This window comes from Patella vulgata, chromosome 1 (genome assembly GCF_932274485.2).
Source record: "Patella vulgata chromosome 1, xgPatVulg1.2, whole genome shotgun sequence".
Taxonomy (NCBI): domain Eukaryota; kingdom Metazoa; phylum Mollusca; class Gastropoda; family Patellidae; genus Patella; species Patella vulgata.
The window spans coordinates 61,036,005-61,058,830 of record NC_065879.2 but is presented as its reverse complement, the minus strand read 5'-3'; the positions used below and the strand labels follow the sequence as shown (position 1 = coordinate 61,058,830).

At 34.3% G+C, this 22,826-nt stretch overlaps 1 protein-coding gene and 1 long non-coding RNA gene across 3 annotated transcripts in view; both read right to left on the bottom strand.

Moving 5' to 3' along the window:
• Positions 1-22,826, bottom strand: part of LOC126831860 (uncharacterized) — a 35,072-nt gene that overhangs the window by 11,949 nt on the left and 297 nt on the right. The gene's annotated exons all lie outside the window — the stretch shown is intronic.
• Positions 1,091-22,737, bottom strand: LOC126831465 (coiled-coil domain-containing protein 105). Of its 2 annotated transcripts, XM_050561978.2 has the most exons (7): positions 22,217-22,737; positions 18,957-18,995; positions 15,037-15,141; positions 11,482-11,868; positions 10,784-10,879; positions 10,161-10,274; positions 1,091-5,524 (listed from the first exon to the last, which is right to left on the bottom strand). In XM_050561978.2, the coding sequence occupies exons 1-7, from the start codon at positions 22,589-22,591 to the stop codon at positions 5,339-5,341; spliced, it is 1,302 nt and encodes a 433-aa protein (XP_050417935.1). In that variant the 5' UTR covers positions 22,592-22,737; the 3' UTR covers positions 1,091-5,338. The 2 variants fall into 2 exon arrangements, with proteins under 2 accessions (XP_050417935.1, XP_050417944.1); XM_050561987.2 differs by lacking the exon at positions 18,957-18,995 and having other exon boundaries at positions 22,217-22,736.

Here is a 22,826-nt window from a genome sequence, read left to right as displayed (position 1 = left end):
CCACGCTGGTAAATCTGGATGAACTTTCTCGGCCAGTGCAGGGATCGAACACCCGACCTCCAGGCTAGCGAGCCAGCGTCTTACCCACTTAGCCACGTGATCCCCCGGCATGCATCAAAAGAGAGAGAGAGAGAGAAATGGGGTTTAAATGTCCACTTGACACAAACTGGGTTATTTTGGGACTAACACATGGTTCAATTTTATTTCAATAATTTGCTTGCGCGTAGGGGTCTTTAGCAGTGGGAGGAAACCGGAGGACCCGGAGAAAACCCCCGAGGTTGGATGCACCAAAAACAATAGGGATCATCCATAGGATATAAGGAATAAGTGTGTAAAGTTTCAAGATGATTACTTAAGAATTGTGGCCTGTAGGCGACACACAGACACACAAAAAGAAAATGGGCGTGGCTCTGCCCCTTGGGGTTGGGCATGCACCCCAAACGATAGGGATGTTCCTTAGGGTATGCAAAGTTTCATTATGATTCGTTAAGAAATGCGGCCTGTAGATGACAAATACAAAAAATGAGCGTGACTCAGCCCCTGGGGGTCGGGCATGCACCAAAAACAATAGGGATCATCCTTAGGGTATAAGGAATAAGTATGTAAAGTTTCAAGATGATCACTTAAGAATTGTGGCCTGTAGGCGAGACACACACACACACAGGGGCGATGGCAATAGACGTCCACATTATCTTTGGAGCTCAACAATTTTGATTCTAATTGAGTGTGAATGCTCACATTTAGCACTGATAAGCAAAATTATCGATGCTTTATAAAAAGAAAAAACATGCAGATGTTGTCAGATAATGGCTGGTCTTATTGGGGCTTTGTATGCAATGCTGCCCAGTGTTATTGGTAGTGTGATAGCACCAAAGTTTTCAAGTCACAGATCTTGAATAAATGCAGTCTCGTGTTCAGGTGTAAGGTTGGCATATCCTATTGTCATTGTTCTGACCCGATCTTGTGTCTCATAAATATTGATTACAAGTACCGTGGTTTGATGTGCAATATTATAGGGTGCAGTAGTTCAGGGTGGTCCCCATGCCACTCAACAAACTACACTAGATCTCAAGATTATATATGGGTGATGTTTTTATTGGAAGCTTTTGTTTTTTTCACACAAAATAATTTACAACTTTCAAATAGACTATAAAATTATGCATGGAAAGTGGATTACAATAATTATATGTAACAAGTGTTGAGTTTTACTTGTATTGCATCATTAATATTTTTATATATTTAGCCAAAAAGCTGGAATAAATGAGACAATGTTTTGAATAAAAAGAATAAAACCAGCAATGATAGATAACACTATAAATGTGATAGGATTCATCACGCTGAATAACGGGGAGGTTTCTATGCAGAAGTACTGGATTTACATGTCAGCTGCAGCCAATGCAGGGCCTCATTATCTAGGGAGGCCTTGGCCTTCTGCCACAAAATTCATACACAATCTTTATATCAATGCTAAAATTTCAGCAATGCGTTCTTTGGGCAGCCCAAGGACTCCATTAAACTGACACTGTTTCTATGAAGATACCCAATGCAAAATAATTAAAATAATAATTGGATGAAGGAAGGTTTGTATTTCAGGAAATCGCTTAAAAACAACCATGATTCTAACATTTATAATATTTAGCAGAACTTGAATATTAAGAACTATAGTATACAAATTACATTAAAAAAACTTCAGCAAAAACTTATATAAGTATGGTTTCTTTGGTTTGAAATTAATAATGAAAAAGAGTAAACAATTATTGCTAGACGTTTCCTAGACGTTGAATGCAATGCCAATTAACTACAATTTGTATAAAAACTGGCTAAAAATTTAAAATGCATTGAAATTAATTAAAATGATCAATTACTGTAATAAAGGAAGACAACTGAATTGACTATTTAATCTTTTCAATAAACTTGTACCTTTACAAACAAACTAGATCAGAGTTCACAAAGCATTCTCAGACTTAAGTTAAGAATTTACTCAACTTTCAATCACTGTTTATGAGAAACATCTTTGATCCAGAAACACAAAACTTTTCACATACTGACATAGTATCTCATTGATACATTAAAACAACAAAAGTTCTATAATGGGCTATATTTTGGATAAAATAAGGGGAACAATTTTGAGTAAATTCTTAACTTAAGTCTGAGAATGCTTTGTGAACTCGGGGGGCCAGACAGTTAAATGGCTTGTAAATGTAATTCAACTACTGTAAAAAAAAAAATAAAAAATAAAAAAACCAATACAAAATATAAATCTTGGCAGATAAATCCACTTAATCAGCAGAAAACAATACCTATCACAGCACACATTGATAATAAATTAATCGTAATTACAACAATTTAAATGTACAGTGTATTTATTTACAGTGTATTTATTTACAGTATGTACAGATAAATTAGAGAATAAAATTTATTCTAAAACATTCAACCGGACTCTCAAACTGATAAAACAATCTGAGAGGGATATTAAATTCTTCCTCATGAAACATCAAAATAAAAAACTTGATTAAATTGAAAACTTGATCCAAATGAATAATCTTTGATTAGACTACTTTTTAATATGAAACTGATCTTTTTTCGAAGAAATACAAACTGAGGTTAGTTATTAATTTGCAAGATGCTATACCCAAGTACCTGGATAACCATAACTGTACATTTGGAAGTTATGGTGGCTAAGTTTTGAGCTGAAATTTTCATACAAGGCCATTGGACTATTTCTTTTGATTTTAAGAGTTGATTTTTATACTAAAAAGACACCTTTATCAACAAATATACCAAATTCCATAAACTGTTGCTTTAAATTAAATATACCTTATGTACAATAATAATGGTACAAACAATTGATAAAAATATGTGTGGGTGTAGATTATTAGTGAAACATGTTTAATATTATCCTAAATCTTATAAAGATGTTTTGCTCATGGTGTTGGATGAGAAAGTTCAATGGGATTTTCCGACGTACTTTCCCCGCGGTCCTGTGTACACATTGACGTGCACGTAAAAGATCCCATGGCAGTTGGACTTTGATATAACAGTAGGATATAACGCCGGTATGGGCAAAATTTCCCTCATTGCACACTGTATGGCGTTATTCCCGTCTTCAATAGCCCAGTCGGAGCAGAACAGAAGGACATTAAACAGCTTTTCATTTCGTTTATAAAGATTTCTAATTTAATTTATAAATATTATTAATGTTTTAAAAAAAATCTTTTAATGTTAAATACAATTAAGAACTGGTTTAAGAAATTTTTACATCACTGATATATATATATATATATAGTCAAAAACAAACACAACAAATCATCAAAATGCTACCAAACTAATCACAATGTCCAGTGTATAAATATTATAAAAAGACATTTCGAGCAAGTGGGCTTTAAGTCCACTTGACACAAACTAGGTTATTCAACATATATAAATCTCAATAATTCTCGTGTGCATTTGTAACTTTATCAGTCAAAGGAAAGCTGGGGACCTTGAGAAAAACCCATGAGGTTAGGCACACGACTCTACTCTTTGTCTTGTTCAAAATGATCTGAGAAATGATAGTAAGATCACTACTACCACTCACACAGATAAAACTGTTGCTCAGCAGACGGACAATTTGTGGTGTTAAGGGGAGATAATATTCCACTAAGGACTCGAGGCAGGAGCTACACCCCCACCCAACCCCATCATGTAAGGGACTTATTTCTTTAATTTTAGGGCTGTTTGTGTAAAGCCGGGAAAACCCTTACTATTAAATATTTAGATACATGAAATCCTAAACAACACATAAAAATAACTGATGTAATTTAACAAAACAAACTAGAAGCAAAATTTAGTACAAAATATAAATATTACATTTCATCATTAAAGATACATTATGGGAGATTAGATAAAGAGCTGGCAGTTTTCACTATAATGGTTAAAAACTAGGTAATGTAAAGAGAATTTGCTGAAAATTTCATTCAAATTGATCCACTTTGAACCGAGAATTTAGCGATTGAATTTTCGGCCTAGCCTGGATCATCATTACTAAAGTCGGTACGATAAAAAACAGTCTCGATTATCCATTTCATGATTTAATCATGAATGAAAGTTGAGCAGCAAATCGGATCCTAATCCAGTAAATATCACAGGCTAGCATTGACATCGTGAGTTGATTACGGTCTGCATAATTTAATTAATGCTAATTATTAATTTAGATAACATTTCAAGCCTAAAGACCTGCAATAGGTCGATTTAGCTGTTGCATAATATATGTTTAAGAAGGATTAAATATTGACCTTGAAATACAGACCCTTAAGATTCTGAAGTGGTCTGTTCTTAAAGGTTCAACCTTCAACATAAGGAAGCCAATTAAAAATGTCAATATCTATATTACATATTAATACTATTGGAAAACACAGTTAAATGCTGAAAATATAACTTTGAAATATAAAAAGGTAACAAAGTTTTGTTTGATTATTGGCGGTTTGAAAGAGAAGCTTTTGATTGAAAAACCTTGCATATTAAGTACAATTTCATTAAAATATTGTGATTTACCTGAATTATACTTGTATATGAAATTAGAATATTTTGATTGAATAATTCGACATATTGGAAGCCTTTATAATATATACAATCAATAGGCCAATATGAAATTGAGTTGATATTGGAATAATACTGATTTCAATAGGTTCAATGACAAAATGTTGAAGATTTTTAATCTTAAAACAAAACACAAACAATACTGATTGATCTTAAATAATTTATAACCAGCTCTGTTGATAAGGCATTTGAAGAGTGTGAACATCTCTATTGAAAGGGTGGAGAATGGGAGCACTTAAAATCAATATTTAAGATCAAATGACCGAAAATCTCAGTGCACTTGAAACAAATCAAAGTAGTTAATAAATTGTCTCCCTCTGAAAGCTTTAAGTTATGTACATGCACAACTAGCATTATCTGATAAATTAAATTAAGTGTGATTTAACGGTCGAGAGCAACACATTAAGTAGTCCCAAGCTGTTGTTTCAATATATTACGCAATGTCTTACTCTTAAGCTTGAGACCATTAAACAATTTAAAATACAGACACGTGTAGGTGCTTTGCAATGAAATACGTCGCACGCGTCTAAAATTTCAACTAGTACACTTGACACATTGCCATACCATTATTTGAAATAATGGTACGCCAACATCAAAGGGTGATGTCAGTATTTTAACACTGGTTAATCTCTTCAAACCCTTTCAAACAGTTGGTCATAAATAAATTTATTAATATAAATATTTTAACACTAAATACAAACTTAATTTGATAATACTGATGAACACTTCTTAACTGAAATAACTAAAAACAATATATTTTTTAAAATGCAGCTCCTAGAGACCAACGATGGTCAGATTTTCTTCGTCTCATCCTCATTATCTGACTATCGACATCTACCGACATACTTTTACTCTTCAAATCATCACGTAATTTGATATTCGCTAACTTCATTAACCCGATATTTCTACTAGTTGCCGTTAGTGAATGAAGCAGAGAATCGCCACCCTGAAAAATATTTAATTCAAAATTTGTTTAATAGCCCAAATTGATTTCAAATGTTAGTTTGATATTGGTATACACAGTGCAAGGTGGGAGCATTTTGTACACACAGTGGAATTCTAGCCTACTCTTCTTTGATTTCAAGGGCTTCTTTTATGTGCACAGCAATGAGTAAATAGAAGGACTCAAGGAGCTCAATTTTCCATCCCTTCTGAACAGCTAGACACTTTCCTTGTCAGCCTCCCCAGCACAACTGTTGACGAGTAAAGTCCAGACGTGAAAAATCTTTTTGACCCACTCAGGTATTCAAACTCGAGACATTGTAATTGAGAGACCACTCGACTACTTTGTCACAAATGATAAAACACTGCAAAAGAAAGTATATCAAAGTGATCACACGACAGAAAAGTTACTCCAGTTCCAGAAGTCTATGGCTGAACCTGGAAATTGTATACAAAGTTTTCTTTTATGATTGATTTTAGAAGATGGTAATCCGTCAAAACTTGATCCGTAACTGTATTGCTGGTAGAAGGATACTTAATTGAGAACACTACAACCAGCCAACTTGCTCCGGAGTTTGTAATATGTGGCTCATCAGATGAATATTGCCTAGTTTTGTTGGGGTTTTCGTATTTTGCAGGTAGAATTTGGTTTATTAAATGTTCAACCAGCAGCTGCCAGACAGGATACGCCTACATTTTGCAACAGATTGATAGAGAACAAGCTAAAAAAACAAACACGATTTTTTGTACAATCAGGGGCAAAAATCCAGAAAGTTATGGCCCGAAATGTGCAAATATCAAAAGGGACTCAGATCTTTGGGATATAAAGATATGTTTTAAGTTTCATCAAAATCGGATCAAAATTGTGACCTCTAGAGCAGGGCTTCCACTTCAAAATTTTACCTGCCGGTCATTTTTGATAACGCACGAAAACTTTTCAAAGTAAATTTATATTTCATGTTTTTTATTCATGGTAGGGTATTGTGAATTCACGTGTCTATACTACTTTGTCACCATGGGGTGCACAAAAAAAATATATTTGACTTAAAAATGAAATATTAGTAAGGCTCATGATAATTATTTAATAATTAAATATTCCGTTTTGGCTACTTAAATAACGAAATAGTTGAATTGGCCGGAGAAAAACCATTTCAGTAGCTCACACGTAATTAACACGTGCTCTATAGAAAACACACTGACCTGGATAATTTTGAGTTGTAATACAATAACTTTGAAATGGAGATAAATATATAATTATCCATGGCATACATCTCACATTTTTTTGGTTTTAGACTATCTCTTACGGAAGTACGGGCCGCAGAATTGTGACTTAAATCCTAATAATGTATAACTAAATGACTAACGGATAACTAACTTCACGGCTAGCGACACTAGCGCCCCCTAGAATATGGTCGTGTATAAGAGTAACCGTATATACACGACATTTCTTCGACACGTGGAATTATCAATATTGCTGCACAATAGAACTGGAATACGTATTTTTCTTAATTGTTCGGTAAGCAAGTTAACTAATCTCTAGATTTTATTTCAACAATTTCCACAAGGCCGGAATACCGCTATAAACATTTTATTTTTAAATGCATTTTTCTTCCAACACGTACGTTGTTGAGGATTTACGTAATTTCTATGCTGTTTTTATTTGATATGACAGTTGGTTGGATTCGAAGAGCAATACTTCATAGCAATTGCCCTTTTTCGAAGATCATAATAACCTCGTTTACATTGTGCCTGACCGTAATAGCGGTAAACGGCTTTGTTGTTGAAAATTCTTATGACACGTGGTCAATACGTGAATGATTAACAATGGGCCGCTTCACGCCGTTGATTAGATTCCCACTTATCAATTAACATTTATTGTTCTACTACCAGATACTCATCATTAATTATCAACACAACACTCAGTATAATCTGTTGACGACTATATATACAACTCTATAACACCAATCATGAGATTGGCTTCTAGACGACGTGCATTCTTGTATAGTTACACAGTCATGTTTGAAATTTTTTTTTTTTTTTAAAAAAAAGACCCTCTTTCCGGCGTGCAAAATGACCGTTAGGTCAGATTTAGGAACGGTCAATTTCAATAGCCGTAGGTCTCGACCGGCATATACGGCCGACGTGGAACCCGTGCTCTAGAGGGTCCACAACCTTTGTATTACACACTTCTACACAATTTGCATACAAAGAGCGGCCATTTTGTCGGGCAGTTTCATTTTGATTTTCCTGAAATAGGACTTAATCTTCATTATGGTGGAATGTATTTAAACGGTTTTTAAAATCGGAAAAAAATTCTAACCTCTAAAGAATCTGCAAGCTAAAAATGCGATTTTTCGAACAATCAGGGGCTATAATCTAGGAAGTTAAATTTGGGTATCCGCTGTTATCAAAAGGAACCAAGATCTTGGTGTGTAATTTTGTTATATTCACACGATTTTTTAAATCGGATAAAAATTGTGACCTCTACAGGGACCACAAGCTAAAAACGTGATTTTTTGTTCAATCAAGGGTTATAATTCAGGAAGTTACGATCCGATATGCGCGAATATCGACAGGAACCAACAACTTTGATATACCAGATATTGTTTACACTATTTGTGTACGAGGGGTGGCCATTTTGTCTGGCAATTTTCGTCCGATTTTCATGAGACTCAACCTCAGACAAAATTACGGTGTAATGGTGATATATTCGAACGTTTTTTTAAATCGGATAATAATTGTGACCTCTCTATGGACGACAAGCTAAAAACTCGATTTTTCGTAAAATCAGAGGCCATAATTCGGGAAGTTACGATTCGACATGCACGAAAATAGAAAGGAACCAAGATATTTGGGTTATAAACTTGCATTCTAAATTTCATCAAAATCAGATGACAATTGTGACCTCCAAAGGGTCCACAACCCTGATACACAATATTTTGACACTATTTGCGAACGAGGGGCAGCCATTTCGTCCGTTAGTTTCGGTCTGATATTTACGAAATTCAAACTCAACCATCCTTAGGGTGTAACGGTAATATATTCAAACGTTTTTTTAAATCTGATAAAAATTGTGACCTCTATTACACAAAAAAACAAATACACGGACAGGACATCATACTCAGGAAAACACAAACATACAGACAATTAAAAAAAAGTGAATGGATCCCGGGGCTAGCCGTAAGCGTCCACTGCGCTGTATGGGGTCCACAAGCTAAAAACGCGATTTTTCGTACAATCAGGGGCCATAATTCAGGAAGGTATGGTTCGAAATGCGTGAATATCAAAAGGAACCGAGATCTGTGGGTTATAAACATGCATTTCAAGTTTCATCAAAATCAGATGACAATTGTGACCTCCAGAGGGTCCACAACCCTGATATGCAATATTTTGACACTATTTGCGAACGAGTGGGCGGCCATTTTGTCTGTCAATATCGGTCCGATTTTTACGAAATTCGAACTCAACCATCCTTAGGGTGTAACAGTGATATATTCAGTGATATATTCACACGTTTTTTTAAATGGGATAAAAATTATGACCTCTATGGGGTCCACAAGCTAAAAACGTGATTTTTCGTACAATCAGGGGCCATAATTCAGGAAGTTATGGTCTGATATGCGCGAATATTGAAAGGAACCGAGATCTGTGGGTTATAAACATACATTTCAAGTTTAAACCAAATGGGATAAAAATTGTGACCTCTACAGTGTTCACAAGCCAAAAATGCAATTTTTCGTACAATTAGGGGCCATACATGCCAATATCGGAAGGAACTGAGATCTTGGGGTGATAAACCTATATTTCAAGTTTTGTTGAAATCGGATAAGAATTGTGAGCTGTAGAGTGTTCACAAACAATTGTGGACGGATGTCCAGACGGACGACAATATACTTCCACATGAAAATGTGTGCGTATAAAAAACAGCCTGTGTCCCCCTTTTCAGGGCTGGCCCATGTTGCCCCGGAATGCCTGATAGGCATGTGGTTTTATCGTATCACTCATATGCTCCTATATCCAGAAATATATAGTTTGTCTCTAGATATAGTTTCGTTTGGTGAAATAATGGCCCTCAACCGCCGCTAACAAGTTAAAGGGCCATTTTGTCTGGCATTTTGGATTTTACTATTATCTAATCACCTCACAACATAATGAATGATTTCAGTGTAATCCTTGACTCTAGAAACATACAATTAGACACCAAAATTATCATCCTAGACTAAATACTATGGGGGTTATAGGGGATCATTTGAAATGACCCCGTCTTGGACACCATCTTGAATTTCTCAAAACACTTAAGGGTGATCGAGGTTCACCCGGCAGATTCTGAAAGAGGACACCATAGGCTACTAAAATCAATCATAAAAATACTTTGTATACAATTACCCGGTTCCCTCGAAATATTGGGTTTGGCGATCAGACTATTCTGTCAACGTGATCAAATTCCTACCCTAGACATTATATAAGTATTATAACATATGGACCATTACCAAAATCAGACTTTCTTTGTGAACGTCACAAAGTTGAACTTCTTGCAAACAAAAGCGGGGGAATTGGTACTCAATTATGTAGTTAAATGTACTCCAGTCACCTTTTCTGGTTTCACTCAAAAGATGCCAGAGGAAATATTTGTAACTTACCCGAATGATTTCTTGTGCTTCAGGTAATTGAGTACCAGGATGTCTCTGGAAAACCCTGACTAAAGGTCGATCCAGTCTTTCTCTTGTAGTTAAATCAGCCGACATGACTGGACCCTGTGAAAATAAAAAATGATAACATTTTAAACTTTTCTTGTTTTAAAGAAATTGTCCATTCAAAGACCTCAGTTTTCATACAATATTTATTGATAAGCAAGCATGAATTCAGCAAAGGAATTAGGAATCGATCCTTCTCATACATAATTACTTTTTATTTTAGTACATGTAGATTCAATCTGATAATAAGTTGGACACTACTACTTCAGCGGCATTTACACGATACAACCAATTCATACAACCATCTGATGCAACATGTCAGGAGGCTGTTCACACAATACAATGGTTGTATGTTTCGTAAGGCAAAATGATGGATTGGTTATATCTTGTTTACGGCAAATAGACACAGGGGCATTTTTAATCATACAAACATCGATGAAAGGAGAAAAGTGCACAAGTTAGACCACTCGGTCACAGACATATGGAGCCAATTTGAATATAACTCAATATCTGTGTTTATTTGTTGGTGCTGTGTGATCCTTCTGCACTAAATATAATATTATACTTACCACCGAGTTTCCTCTGGCTTTATCTGTAGCATCGTACCATCTCTGGGCTCGATGAATACCATGACGATTCTCTCCTAAACCAACTCCTAGATGATGCTAAAAATAAAATTAATATTAGTTTACTTGCTGAAATAAAGAGTAATTTATCTCAGTGGTCACTTTTACAATTTAATGGAGTCAACCTCCCTACTGTCACTGACAACAGCATAATAATAGGAATGGAGATTAACAGCTCGTCAACACAATACTTCAGTCATTTTGAGACTAACAAATGGTTATTTTCTTCTATGGTCACATGTGTAAAGCTAGAGAAGAGATTTTTACCTCGACAGAGAGCATTTCCAACTACTCTTTTCACTAATATTATGAAAAATGTATTTGCCCACTTTTTTATATGGAAAGGTAATATGGGTCCCATATGGAAACCTCATGCTACCATCTGGGCCAACATCCTACCATCTGGGCCAACATCCTACCTTTCCCCCATATGGTTCCCATATTTCAATGTTTAATATAGGGTGGCATGTTGTTCGAGTTATCACTCTTATATAGCAATTATTCTATCAAAAGAATTTTAATTCATGAATATTATATATGAAGAGCGAAAATACAAAGCACTGTCTATCCATTTTAGTTATTTCGAGTAAAAGGAATTATGTTTTCTTGTTTCCGGTTACATTGTAATAATCTAGACTTACCTTAAGAGTAACAGTTTCAGCAATTTTCTGTGTCATACCATCATTAACAGATTTATGGGCGGCTTTCTGTAGTTTCTCAGATCGGTCTATGGCGTCTTTCAATTCTCTACGAAGATAAAGTGATCTAGATCGAGCCTCACTAGCATCAGCAAGAGCAGAATCTGCTTCAGGCGTATATGGACCAAGGGGATCAGCTTGACACGCTCCAAGATGACTTCCGTCAAATCGAGACATGCGTCCTTCAATCATACTTCTGCTTCGTTTTAGTTTAAGTTGTTCCTGATTGGCTGTGTTAGTTATTGATGAGTTAGCGAGACATAGTAGATCTAGTACACGTGATCTTTCCTGTAATGTAGCAAACAACCGTTTCCTCGCTTGATCTAAAGTCTGCAATTCAAAAGCAACAAATTCAAAGTAAGGTGAATTTCAGGGCCAGATTAACAAATGGGCTTCAGAGGCTGCAGCCCACATGGTGGAATGGGTTTAATGTATCATCAACACCATACTTCAGTTTTTTTCTGTGCAATATGAGAATTTTACCCGGACATCTGACTTTTGTTGATTTCCAACTGTTAAGGGTTCTTTTACGAGCAAACGGTTTTGTACACAGCCGGTGGATGTCGGTTCTTGTATTATCCAAACTTCTAGGCACACATTCCTAGTCAGCATTGCAGGTGCCACCCCTGACAAGTGAAGTTCGGACTTTGAATATCATGCAGATTATTCTCGGCCCATGGCTGATAAGAATAGTTTTAATACAACTGACAATGGAGTTTGGGTTTGTAATGATGTATTCTTTGAACTTCTCCAGGAAAACAATGATTATTGAACCATTATTATGTTCATTTCTCTTGTTGTGAAGTATCGTATCTCGGGTCACATGTGAAAGACTCACATTCCGAGCGCCACCATGCTGTCCTTGTCATATTGTGAACATTTATTTGGTGTATTCAATTAGTATAATGTGATCGCACAAGGTAATAAAATTCTGATGCATATGTTGCTAAAAATAGATAGAGCCTATGCACCATTGGTTAATTTAACTGAAATGAAAAGTAGAACTCTCGCGAGACGTGAGAAATTACGAGAGATGGCATGTGAAAATTTCCAATGTGAATAATTCCGGAAGAAATAGATTATATTTTGACGGAATTTTCAAGCGTTTATGATTATAATATTTTGAAAAGGGGTTACTTTTTTAAACAAAATTTATACAAGCTATATATATTTAGAAATGTCGACAAGTATTTCCATTGGAATACTGTATGTACTGTAGTTATAGACGAAAGTAGAAGTTTGACTTGACCGTACGACTACGAAAGCTATTATTTAGCAGACGATGTTTATTATCATTTATGTAACCAAGAATGGCCCCTTACACACAGTTTTTGATCTTCAGAACCATTTCCAATACAAACAACTAATCACTCTCCTTAATATCAGATCATTCTCCTTAATTTCTAAATCGCTCTTCTTATCGAAACTGGGAGAGCTTTTTTAGGGGAGCAATTTTTTCAATTTGTTCATTAAAGGGAGCTTTTTTCGGCTCTCCTCTAAAATACAAAAAACAACGACTTTGTTTACTTCAAAATTTCCGAACTTATAGCTATGTTATCTACAGACAAGTGAGCAGTAGTGTCCAATCAGAGATTGTGACATCGCGACCTCCACCGAAACCTTGACATTGAATGAACCTTGAACTTTGCAACTCGATTATCACAGTTAGACATTTTAGCTTGAAAGCGCGAGCCTTGGTATTCGCCATGATCAAGAAATCTGATAGGCTCACAAGCTGGGCTTGTCTTGTACCCAATCGAAATTAGTGCCGAAATATGCAGGGTATTACGTGAAGGCCTTGATAAGATGTACGTAGTTAAAGCGAGATCAAGCCTTCTATTGAAGATGGAGGGTCCACAGCCTTGATATACCAGATGTTTACAGCATTTGCGTACATGGGACGGCCATTTTGTCCGGCAGTGATATATTTCAATATTTTTTTAAATTGGATAATAATTGTGACCTCTAGAGGGATCGCAAGCTAAAAACATAATTTTTCATGCAATCAGGGGCCATAATTCAGTAAGTTACGATCTGATATTACGTGAATATCGAAAGGAACCAAGATCTTTGGGTTATAAACATGCTTTTCAAGTTTCATCAAAATTGAATCAAAATTGTGATCTCTAGAGGGTCCACAACCTTGAACTTGATATATCAGATGTTTACACTATTTGCGTATGAGGGGCAGCCGTTTTGTCTGGCAGTTTTGGTCCGATTTTCACGAAATTCTAACTCCACCAACATTACGGTGTAACAGTGATATATTTGAACGTTTTTTTTATAAATCGGATAATAATTTTTTGTACAAACAGGGGCAACAATACAGGAAGTTGCGATCCGATATGCACAAATATCGAAAGGAACCAAGATCATTGGGTTATAAACAAACATTTCAAGTTTCATCAAAATTGGGTGAAAATTGTGACCTCTAGAGTGTCCACAAGCTAAATATGTGATTTTTGGTACAATCAAGGGCCATAATCCATGAAGTTATGGTCTGATACATGCCAATATCGAAAAGAACCGACCTATATTTCAAGCTTCGTCAAAATCGGATAAAAATTGTGACCTGTAGAGTGTCCACAAACAAATTGTGGACGGACGTTTTACGCACAGGAGCGACAGCATAATACGTCCACATGAAAATGTGGGCGTATAAAAGAGTCCATCTTCTTAAAAACTAATTAAAAATACTTGACTGGAGACGAGTTTATCTTGGGGATAAAAGGACTATTAAAAATAAAGGTTAATATGTGAGTGGGTGTCAGGAAGGTTATCTGTCTGAACAGTGTTTCTATTTTAGGGCTCATGTGACAAAAGGGGACAGTAAAACAATGGTGTACCTTTAATAATTATACTTATTTTCCACGTGTCATAAAATAATTTATACACAGATATAAATTAACAAAAAATTAAATAAAATATGTGACTGAAGAACCATGTGGAAATTATGAGTAAAGTATAATTTTCAAGACCCTTTATTATTAATTCTTTCTGTAATGGGAATCAAGCTATGAAAAACAAATGACGAAAAAAAAAATCTCTGATCTCGTGAGATCCATACACCTTAGCCAAATCACTTTGCATAAGTTTTAAATATTCTGGTAAACCAATAAGCATCAGTGGTCATATTAGAACAGTCCCATCATTCAAATCCTGATTTTTAACATTAAAATTATATACAGTAAATCATTAATAACAAGAGAACTCTAAATTATATAACGTCACTCATATGTGCAGGACCATCTCTGATCTAGCGTTCTCCATAATAACATTGGTAGTCACTATACCGTTCATCTTGTAAATTTTGTTTCACATACAATGATACATCTAGAATTATCATTTAATATTCAAATTTTGTCACAATGTGTAGGCCTTCAATTAACAATATAGCTACATTATTGCTCCCCGCTTCATTAGTCTAATTTGTGCAGAAAATAAGGATGTTATTGTTAGAACCCTTGTTTTCATTTCTACAATATTGCTATACTGTACCTGTAACTGCTGTTGTACCAGTTTTAGTTGAGCTTCCAGAGCTTTTTTACAGTTCAATAAATGAGCTCGTTCAGCATTTAACAAATCATCGGCTCCATCCCGCTCCTGAAAATACACAATTACATTTTACTATAGGTTGTTGACACCATAGACTAAAATGAAAAAAATTGATATGGCCAGAGTTTCTACCCTGTTTTATACTTATAAATAGATCAGAATAAGTACAACTTTATCAACCCAAATCAGGAAATCTCATTAAAAATAGGGGTCACATAGAATGTTGATTTTACTATTTGTAAAGTGTCATTATGCAGCTGTTAAAACTTGCCTACTGCCTATCAAAGGTCTGACAATCCAGACTTTATTATAATGGAAATAATACTTGACAATCGTGAATATAAACTGTGGGCAGGGTTTGTGACTTTGATCAGAATAAAGTAATTTGACTGAAATTTTTAATATATTCATTATTTATTTATATTTTTTTTTTAACTATTATCTAGCGAAAACAGACAGCTCTTTCTGTAATTCTTGATGTATCTTTAAATGCTATCTGAATATTTGATTCGATTTGATGCTTTTTCAAATTTCTAAATATTGTGCATGTTTCAAATAATGCATTTCCATGAGAAATTTTATATTAATAATTTATTACAATAAAATAATATATGGTTACAATAAAATAATAAATTATTTGTTGATAAGGCTTATATAGTTTACATATTAAAGATGCATTATGAAGAGCTAAATCTAACAATGTTTATCATCGAACTCCATCAAGGGCATTCAACTAATGAACGCCTGCACCACGTTTGATCATTCTACCTCAACTAGAAGGAGAGTTATTGTGTTCCAAAGTCTCGATCAATCAAATTGCTTATCGCTCTGCTTACCCTAAGCAGAAAATGCTTATTATGGAACTTAGTCAAGGTATTGATGTGATAAAAATATACATCAAGTGTCCTCACGCTCACTTAATTAGAACTGAAGTTATTGTCCCAAAGCATCAACCAATCAAATTGCTGATCTCTGCTTACCCTAAGCAGAAAATTCTCATCTTCTAACTCCAAACTCCATCAAGGCATTCACTTAATAAACACCTACATCAAAAGTGAACATTCTAGCTCAAAAAGAATGAGAGTTATTGTGTTCCAAAGTCTCGACCAATCAAATTGCTTGTCACTCTGCTTACCCTGAGCAGAAAATGCTCATTATTGAACTTTGTCAAGGTATTGATGTAATAAAACTATATACCAAATTTCATCACTATCACGTAATTAGAACTAAAGATATCGTGTCCCAAAGCATCAACCAATCAAATTGCTTATCTCAGCTTGCCCTAAGCAGATAATGCTCATCTCCGCATTCCATCAAGGCATTCATCTAATAGACATCTACACCAAGTTTGAACATTCTAGCTCAATTAGAAGGAGAGTTATTGTGTTCCAAAGTCTCGGCCAATCAAATTGTTTATTGCTGTGCTTACCCTGAGCAGAAAATGCTCATTATCAAACCTAGACAAGGTAATGATGTAATGAAACTATACACCAAGTTTCATCACTCTCAATTAATTAGAACTAAAGTTATCGTGTCCCAAAGCATCAACCAATCAAATTGCTTATCTCTGCTTACCCTAAGCAGAAAATGCTCATCTTCGAACTCCATCAAGGAATTGACCTAATAAATACCTACACCAAGTTTGAACATTCTAGCTCAATTAGAAAGAGTGCTATTGTGTCCCAAAAAGTGTGACAGACAGACGAACCTATTTTTATAGTCCCTTGCTTTCTTCCAAAGGCGGGGGACAATTATTAATAAAATAACATGACCCTGTGTAATAAGATGCATTTAGACATGAAACAAGACCGTGAATAATATAGTATCACGTCCTATCTGTACAGCCAATAAAATAAAACCTCCATAAATACAAAGTTACAAGTGCCATTGTTTTGTTTTTACATCAAAACAATATTTATATCAGGTCGTGATAACCTTAATCCAACTGATTAATAAATAACCCATACATTGATTATTTAGAATTACATGTTGACATATCAGTTGTTCTAGAAGGTGTATCATACACTGCAATGTTGGGTAGAGTACCTGTTATTGCATGATGATATATGAAAGAAAATCTTTGTGACAAAGTTTATTTCAAATAAACTGAACAAAATCCTTCAATACAACTAGATCGGGTTGAAACTAACATATGGTAAACCTATGTCAATAACTTTTTTCCATGCTATGACTCCACTTCTTGTCAGGGTTGATTCTAGCCTTCATTCAAAGTCGTTAATAAGGGCAAGATTAATGAGCTTGAAGGATTACAGACCAATTAATCAATCAGATCAATTATTGATTGAATCACTAGTTTGTAACACTTTAACCCAACACTTTGATTGGATACAGGCAATTGTTTGGTAAACAAATTATATGAACACTACACTAACATACTTTTAATAAAAAAACTTGTTCCATGGCTTACTACTGAAAAAATAAAGCCATGAAAGATTTTTTAATTCCCCCATCACTGATTGTATGACATTACAACTTATTATTACAATGCGGAACTTTGTCTGGCTTTTCCACATAAAAGAGACAAATGGAAAAAATAGATAATTTTATTCATCTAAAAAAAAACCCAAATCATAAACATCAGAATGCAAATAAAAGGAAATTTTAATGAATGCCAATCTTAATTTCATAGTTTTTAAAATTCATTGGTAAATACAACCCTAGATTTAAAAAAAAAAAAAAAAAAAAAAAAAATTAAAATCTAACATTTTTTCCAATAATAATAATGTGTGATAGGATTCTTATAATTTCTGAAAACCTGTATTAACAGTGATCTTGTTACAGCAGTATTACTTTTCGCCCCTTCAAAACACGAAAGTCGAAAAGTCGAAGTTAAGACAAAATGTGAGGCAAAAGCAAGCTATAAAAAAGCTAAAATGGACTCAAAAATATGAAAATAAGAAATAATACACTGCGATAATACGCCCATTTTTTTCTAATTTCTAATTTCGGACTTGCATTTTGGCTTGTGTACCGGTACCGTCTTGTCGATTTTTCTACTTTTTATATTTTTATATTTATTCCAATTGGTGGAGAAAAACTATGAAAATATTTTTGTATAAAAATTATTATCCGTTTTGGCGGGAAAAAATGGAAGTCAGTGTGAGCCCTGATTGCGCATATTCAAATGTCACCTGGAAAATTGAGACTACAACAACTTCCGAGGTGAAACTCGAAAAGTCGACAGTACGATAGCAAGCCAAAATGATAGGTCGCTAATAGCATGGTGTGTTAATTTCCTAATTTCTACTTTTCGAGTTGCATTTTGGCTTCGTATGCGTGTTGACACCTTCTTACTGCCATCAATAAATACAAAAATATGGCTAATTTGGAAGTCGACAATACGGTATACACGGCAAGTCGAAAATTAGAAATTATAGTTTCCTATTTTCGAGTCGATTTTGGTTTGTATATTGTGCTATCGCCACACATTTTGTCGTAACTTCTGAAGTTATAGGCTTCTATCGAATAGAGTTTTCATATTTACATTTTTTTCACAATAGTTTGAATATATTTTTTCAGCCAATGGCATGGTTAAGTATTGACTCTCGACTGATGAAGAAATACATCCTAACAAAAAAACTCATATTGTTTAAGCTTATATCGTTAATTACGAAAAAAACAATGAAAAATGTTTCAGAAACGGCAAGCTAAACTAAGATGGTTTACTGCTCTACCAGTAAATAAACAAAAAATACTACCGGTATTATTAAAAGCTGATAAATTGAAACGAAAAAATTTAGTAAGGTGGTCATGTAAAAAAAAAAAAAGTTCATAAAAATAAATGGGTTTTCTATAATTAATTCTATTTAATACAGAGCAGAGTACTAAAAAATTTATCTTACCAATCTATAATATAAGCATACACTTATGGCAGACCATGGCTAAAATAATTAAATTTAGTAATATTTCTAAACATACTGTGGCTGTAGGCAAGATGGAAGACATCAGTAGGCCTAGTGGAACCATTTCTAGGGATTCCTTTCTCTAAATGATGCATCAAGCCAGCCTTGTGCATATTCTTCCTTTATTGTATGTTGGCCATAATTAACTCACTTTTTGTAATTAATTTTGAAAATCATATTTCTATGACCTTAACTTCAATTCACATATTTAATTATCGAAAATCCAAGCACTGAATTGCATAATGCAAGATATTTTAAGCGATCATTAAATTTGAAAACCCTTGCATAAAATGTGCATTTCAACAATGCTTGGCAGATTTGTCTATTAAGAGCTAATTCTGCCTACCGGATATTACTATTAATAATTACGGGTCTTTTATCTGGCAATACAAATTATTATTTAAGACCGGAAAAGCCCATAATCAACTCTCTAGGCCAGTTGATGGCTGAGATATTAAATGGATTACAACACCTGCAACATTTAATAATTTTAATGCTGCTAAAATAAATAATCAAGTTTTTGTTTATTATCGTAGCAATGGTAATTGAAATATTCAGTACTCGTTTTTAAAAAACTATCTATCTATAGCAAGAACGACCAGGACAACATAATGTAAGCTTATCTTTAATAAGAAATTGTGCCCAGGCCCACATATATAATTTAATTATGTGTATGTCCGATGTAAACCTATGTTCAAATCACAGGAAATCGAATATCATAATCATAATCATAATCTTACTTTATTTTTACCTAGATCTACCGGGGAAACACTTTCAAAGTGATAATAATATCTCGTATCCAAAAGATTTCCTCATTTTTATTCATTATATTTTACAAAGTGGCTATTTTTACGGGACCGTAATGAATATCATGTATGTAGGCTATTTTTATGGCCACAAGACCCTTAAAACTATTAAACAATTGGAAGCTAACCCTACAAACCCTAAAAAATAAGCCAAAGATTTTTGTCCACGTCACTGCCGTAAAAGTAGCCCAAAGATTTTTGTCTATGTACAGAACTAACATACGACTGCTGCACTATTATAATTGACATGAGCAAAATTCTCTACTGTCGGAACCGTGGTAAATTTTAAACAGATTTCTTCGATTGTGAACAAACTACTGAATAATTGACTTAATTGTTATTAAAATCTTGCTTATGTATTTGATATCACCTCCGATTGAATAAAATCCATTGCACAAAGTTCTCTCTTGAAAAGTCAATGTTTTTGCTTGTATTTTCGACTGTGTCCATCACAACTTTACACATGTCACGTGATAGCTAACTAAACCATCGTTATATGCTGAAGGGGGAAAAGGTTGACAAATTTTGACAATCACGAATGTTGTAAGCAAAACAGCGCACAACCTTTTCGATCGTTTGAGTTTGGGCAACAAAAATAGCAAATAAAGACAATAACATTAATTTGATTGTCAGTCTACTAAATTTTATTCACAATGATATATCACTGATTATACGAATAATTATAATATTGCTTTTCACATCATCATCACCCCATAATTGTAAATAGGCCTACCCTGTATATAATTATTTCTATAAATTATATTACATCCCTGTCAATTATAGGCAACTTTGTGGCTAACATTTATAAATAAACACGCTTTATTTCATAATTTTAATTGATCATATATATTATTATTATATATATTCCATTACGGGGTTTAATTAGTCCATTTTTCAAAGTTTTATGATTACCATGAAAAATATGAAAAAGGGTCACCGCTTTTTAATAATTTCCATATTTAATTCACATTCTGACTGTTCATGTCAATAGTATTCCTGATTAAATTACTTTTTTTTTTGTTTATTCGACAGATACTGAAATCGAAACATTCGTGTAAGAACAGTTTGGGATGTCTAAACATCGTTTTTATAAAAATGTATTTAAAACAAAAAAATCACTATTAATTTTGCTGAGGCAAATGTAAAATACATCAGCATTTATGGATTTACCTCGGCTACAGCAGATTGACAAAGTCAATTGACAGGACTGCTCAAGTTCATCAGGAAATATTAAAGATATTCAAGGGTGAGATTCAAGGCCAGTAAAACAAATGTCCTTCTTTTTGTTCTGCACTTGTGTTTAAAAGAAATAATCCTACCCAACTCTCTAACCAAATAATTAATACAAGACTGAAACAAAATAACGTACTACGGGTGTATTTATGTTTGTAAACGCCTAAACTCATTACTGGGTCCGAGAGCAATAGCTTATATATACAAAATTTTAACTGTTGTAAAAGAGCCAAACACTGTTATGATAGATAAGCCTTGCTTCGACCCCCTTATACGAAATGATCTAATTAGCTTCCATTTTTGTATTTCTCAATGTCAAGTTTGTTTGTGAGAAGTTCAATTTTACAAGACAGAACTTTTTTTTATTCGCTGGGATATTTAGTTGTACAATGGATTTTATTTATGGTAGGTAATTTCAAACACACAGGTAAGTTTATAATAACCAAAGTTTTAAGTAGTTTGTTCATAATCGAAGAAATCTGTTTAAGATTTACGACGGTTCAGACTGAGTAAGTCAAATATTTTCACTATGGCTATGCACATGAGTGATGGGAAGAGCTGTAAAAAGATATTAGTACCACTGTAAATCATTACAGGTCAACAAAAATAGCCACTTTGTATATTTTATGTAGATCTAGATCTATTATTTAAAGGAGCTAAATCGCTAACATTTGGGACCTAGAAATTCACAAAAGTGGGTCGCAACGCATATAATACTGTAATATGAATGTATATAAACTGATTTACATTTAATGGTTTCCGTTTTTACTCCAATTTCAAATCGGTTATGTTCGGCGAAATAAGTCAGCAATCTCAATCGAGTGCAAATTTCTAGCGTCTAGTTATTCTAGTCTACATAACTCCATTTGATTTGGTCATATGATTTGGTGCTATGTGTCTAGCCTCGTCCCTCGAGTCTCTCAATACCACTGGGGCTGAAGCGCATTATGGTTCACGATTCGTGTACCAATGTTAAAAAAATTATTTTATCTTAAATATCGGATATCAGAAGCTCATCTTTTCCCGGTAAGTTTACATCATCAATGTTGATTTAAATTGACCAATAATTCGTGTTTTCGATGTCGAAGATTTTGGAGGATTTTGAGTTACGGACTCAGCTCCTTTAATATTTGTCAAAAAATAAAAAAAAAGTTAGAATACCCTTTCTCTGCTTGGTCGTGATAATCGAATTTCTTGACTGTTTTTGTTGAGTTGAATATCTTTTCTTGTGTGTTCCAGAGCTTTTTCCAAGGCTTCCTTACCACGAGTGAGGGATTTTATTTCTTCATTTGCCTCCAACAAACTTTCCCGCAATTGAGAAACCACAACTCTGACATCTCGGGAATACCGACGGATTTCTTCGTTGCTCAACTGAGCGACTGTATCCCGCAAATGAGGTAGCGGGTCAAGAGCCCGTCCGATGTCATTACTTTTGTCGCTTTTTTGAACGATTGACTGGGACAATTTCAAACTTTTTAAAGTTGAATTTCTCCACGCTTCTGCACCGATAGAGGTTGCGGGTTTTGTTGTCAGCATCTTGAGAGTTATATACTTAAAATATTGAGGCAACTAACAGCACTGTGACATCTGACAAACAATCGGAGAACTTTAAATCACCGTGAATGCAATCACTGGATTTTATTGCTTTATCCCTGGCGTCGATATCGCTTTACGTTGTCCCTGACAACAAACTTCGCGGAGTATTTCCGGTAGTGCAGCGCTAATAGATATCGATTTTATAATTCAATAACTCTTGATCCGCTTAGTTGAA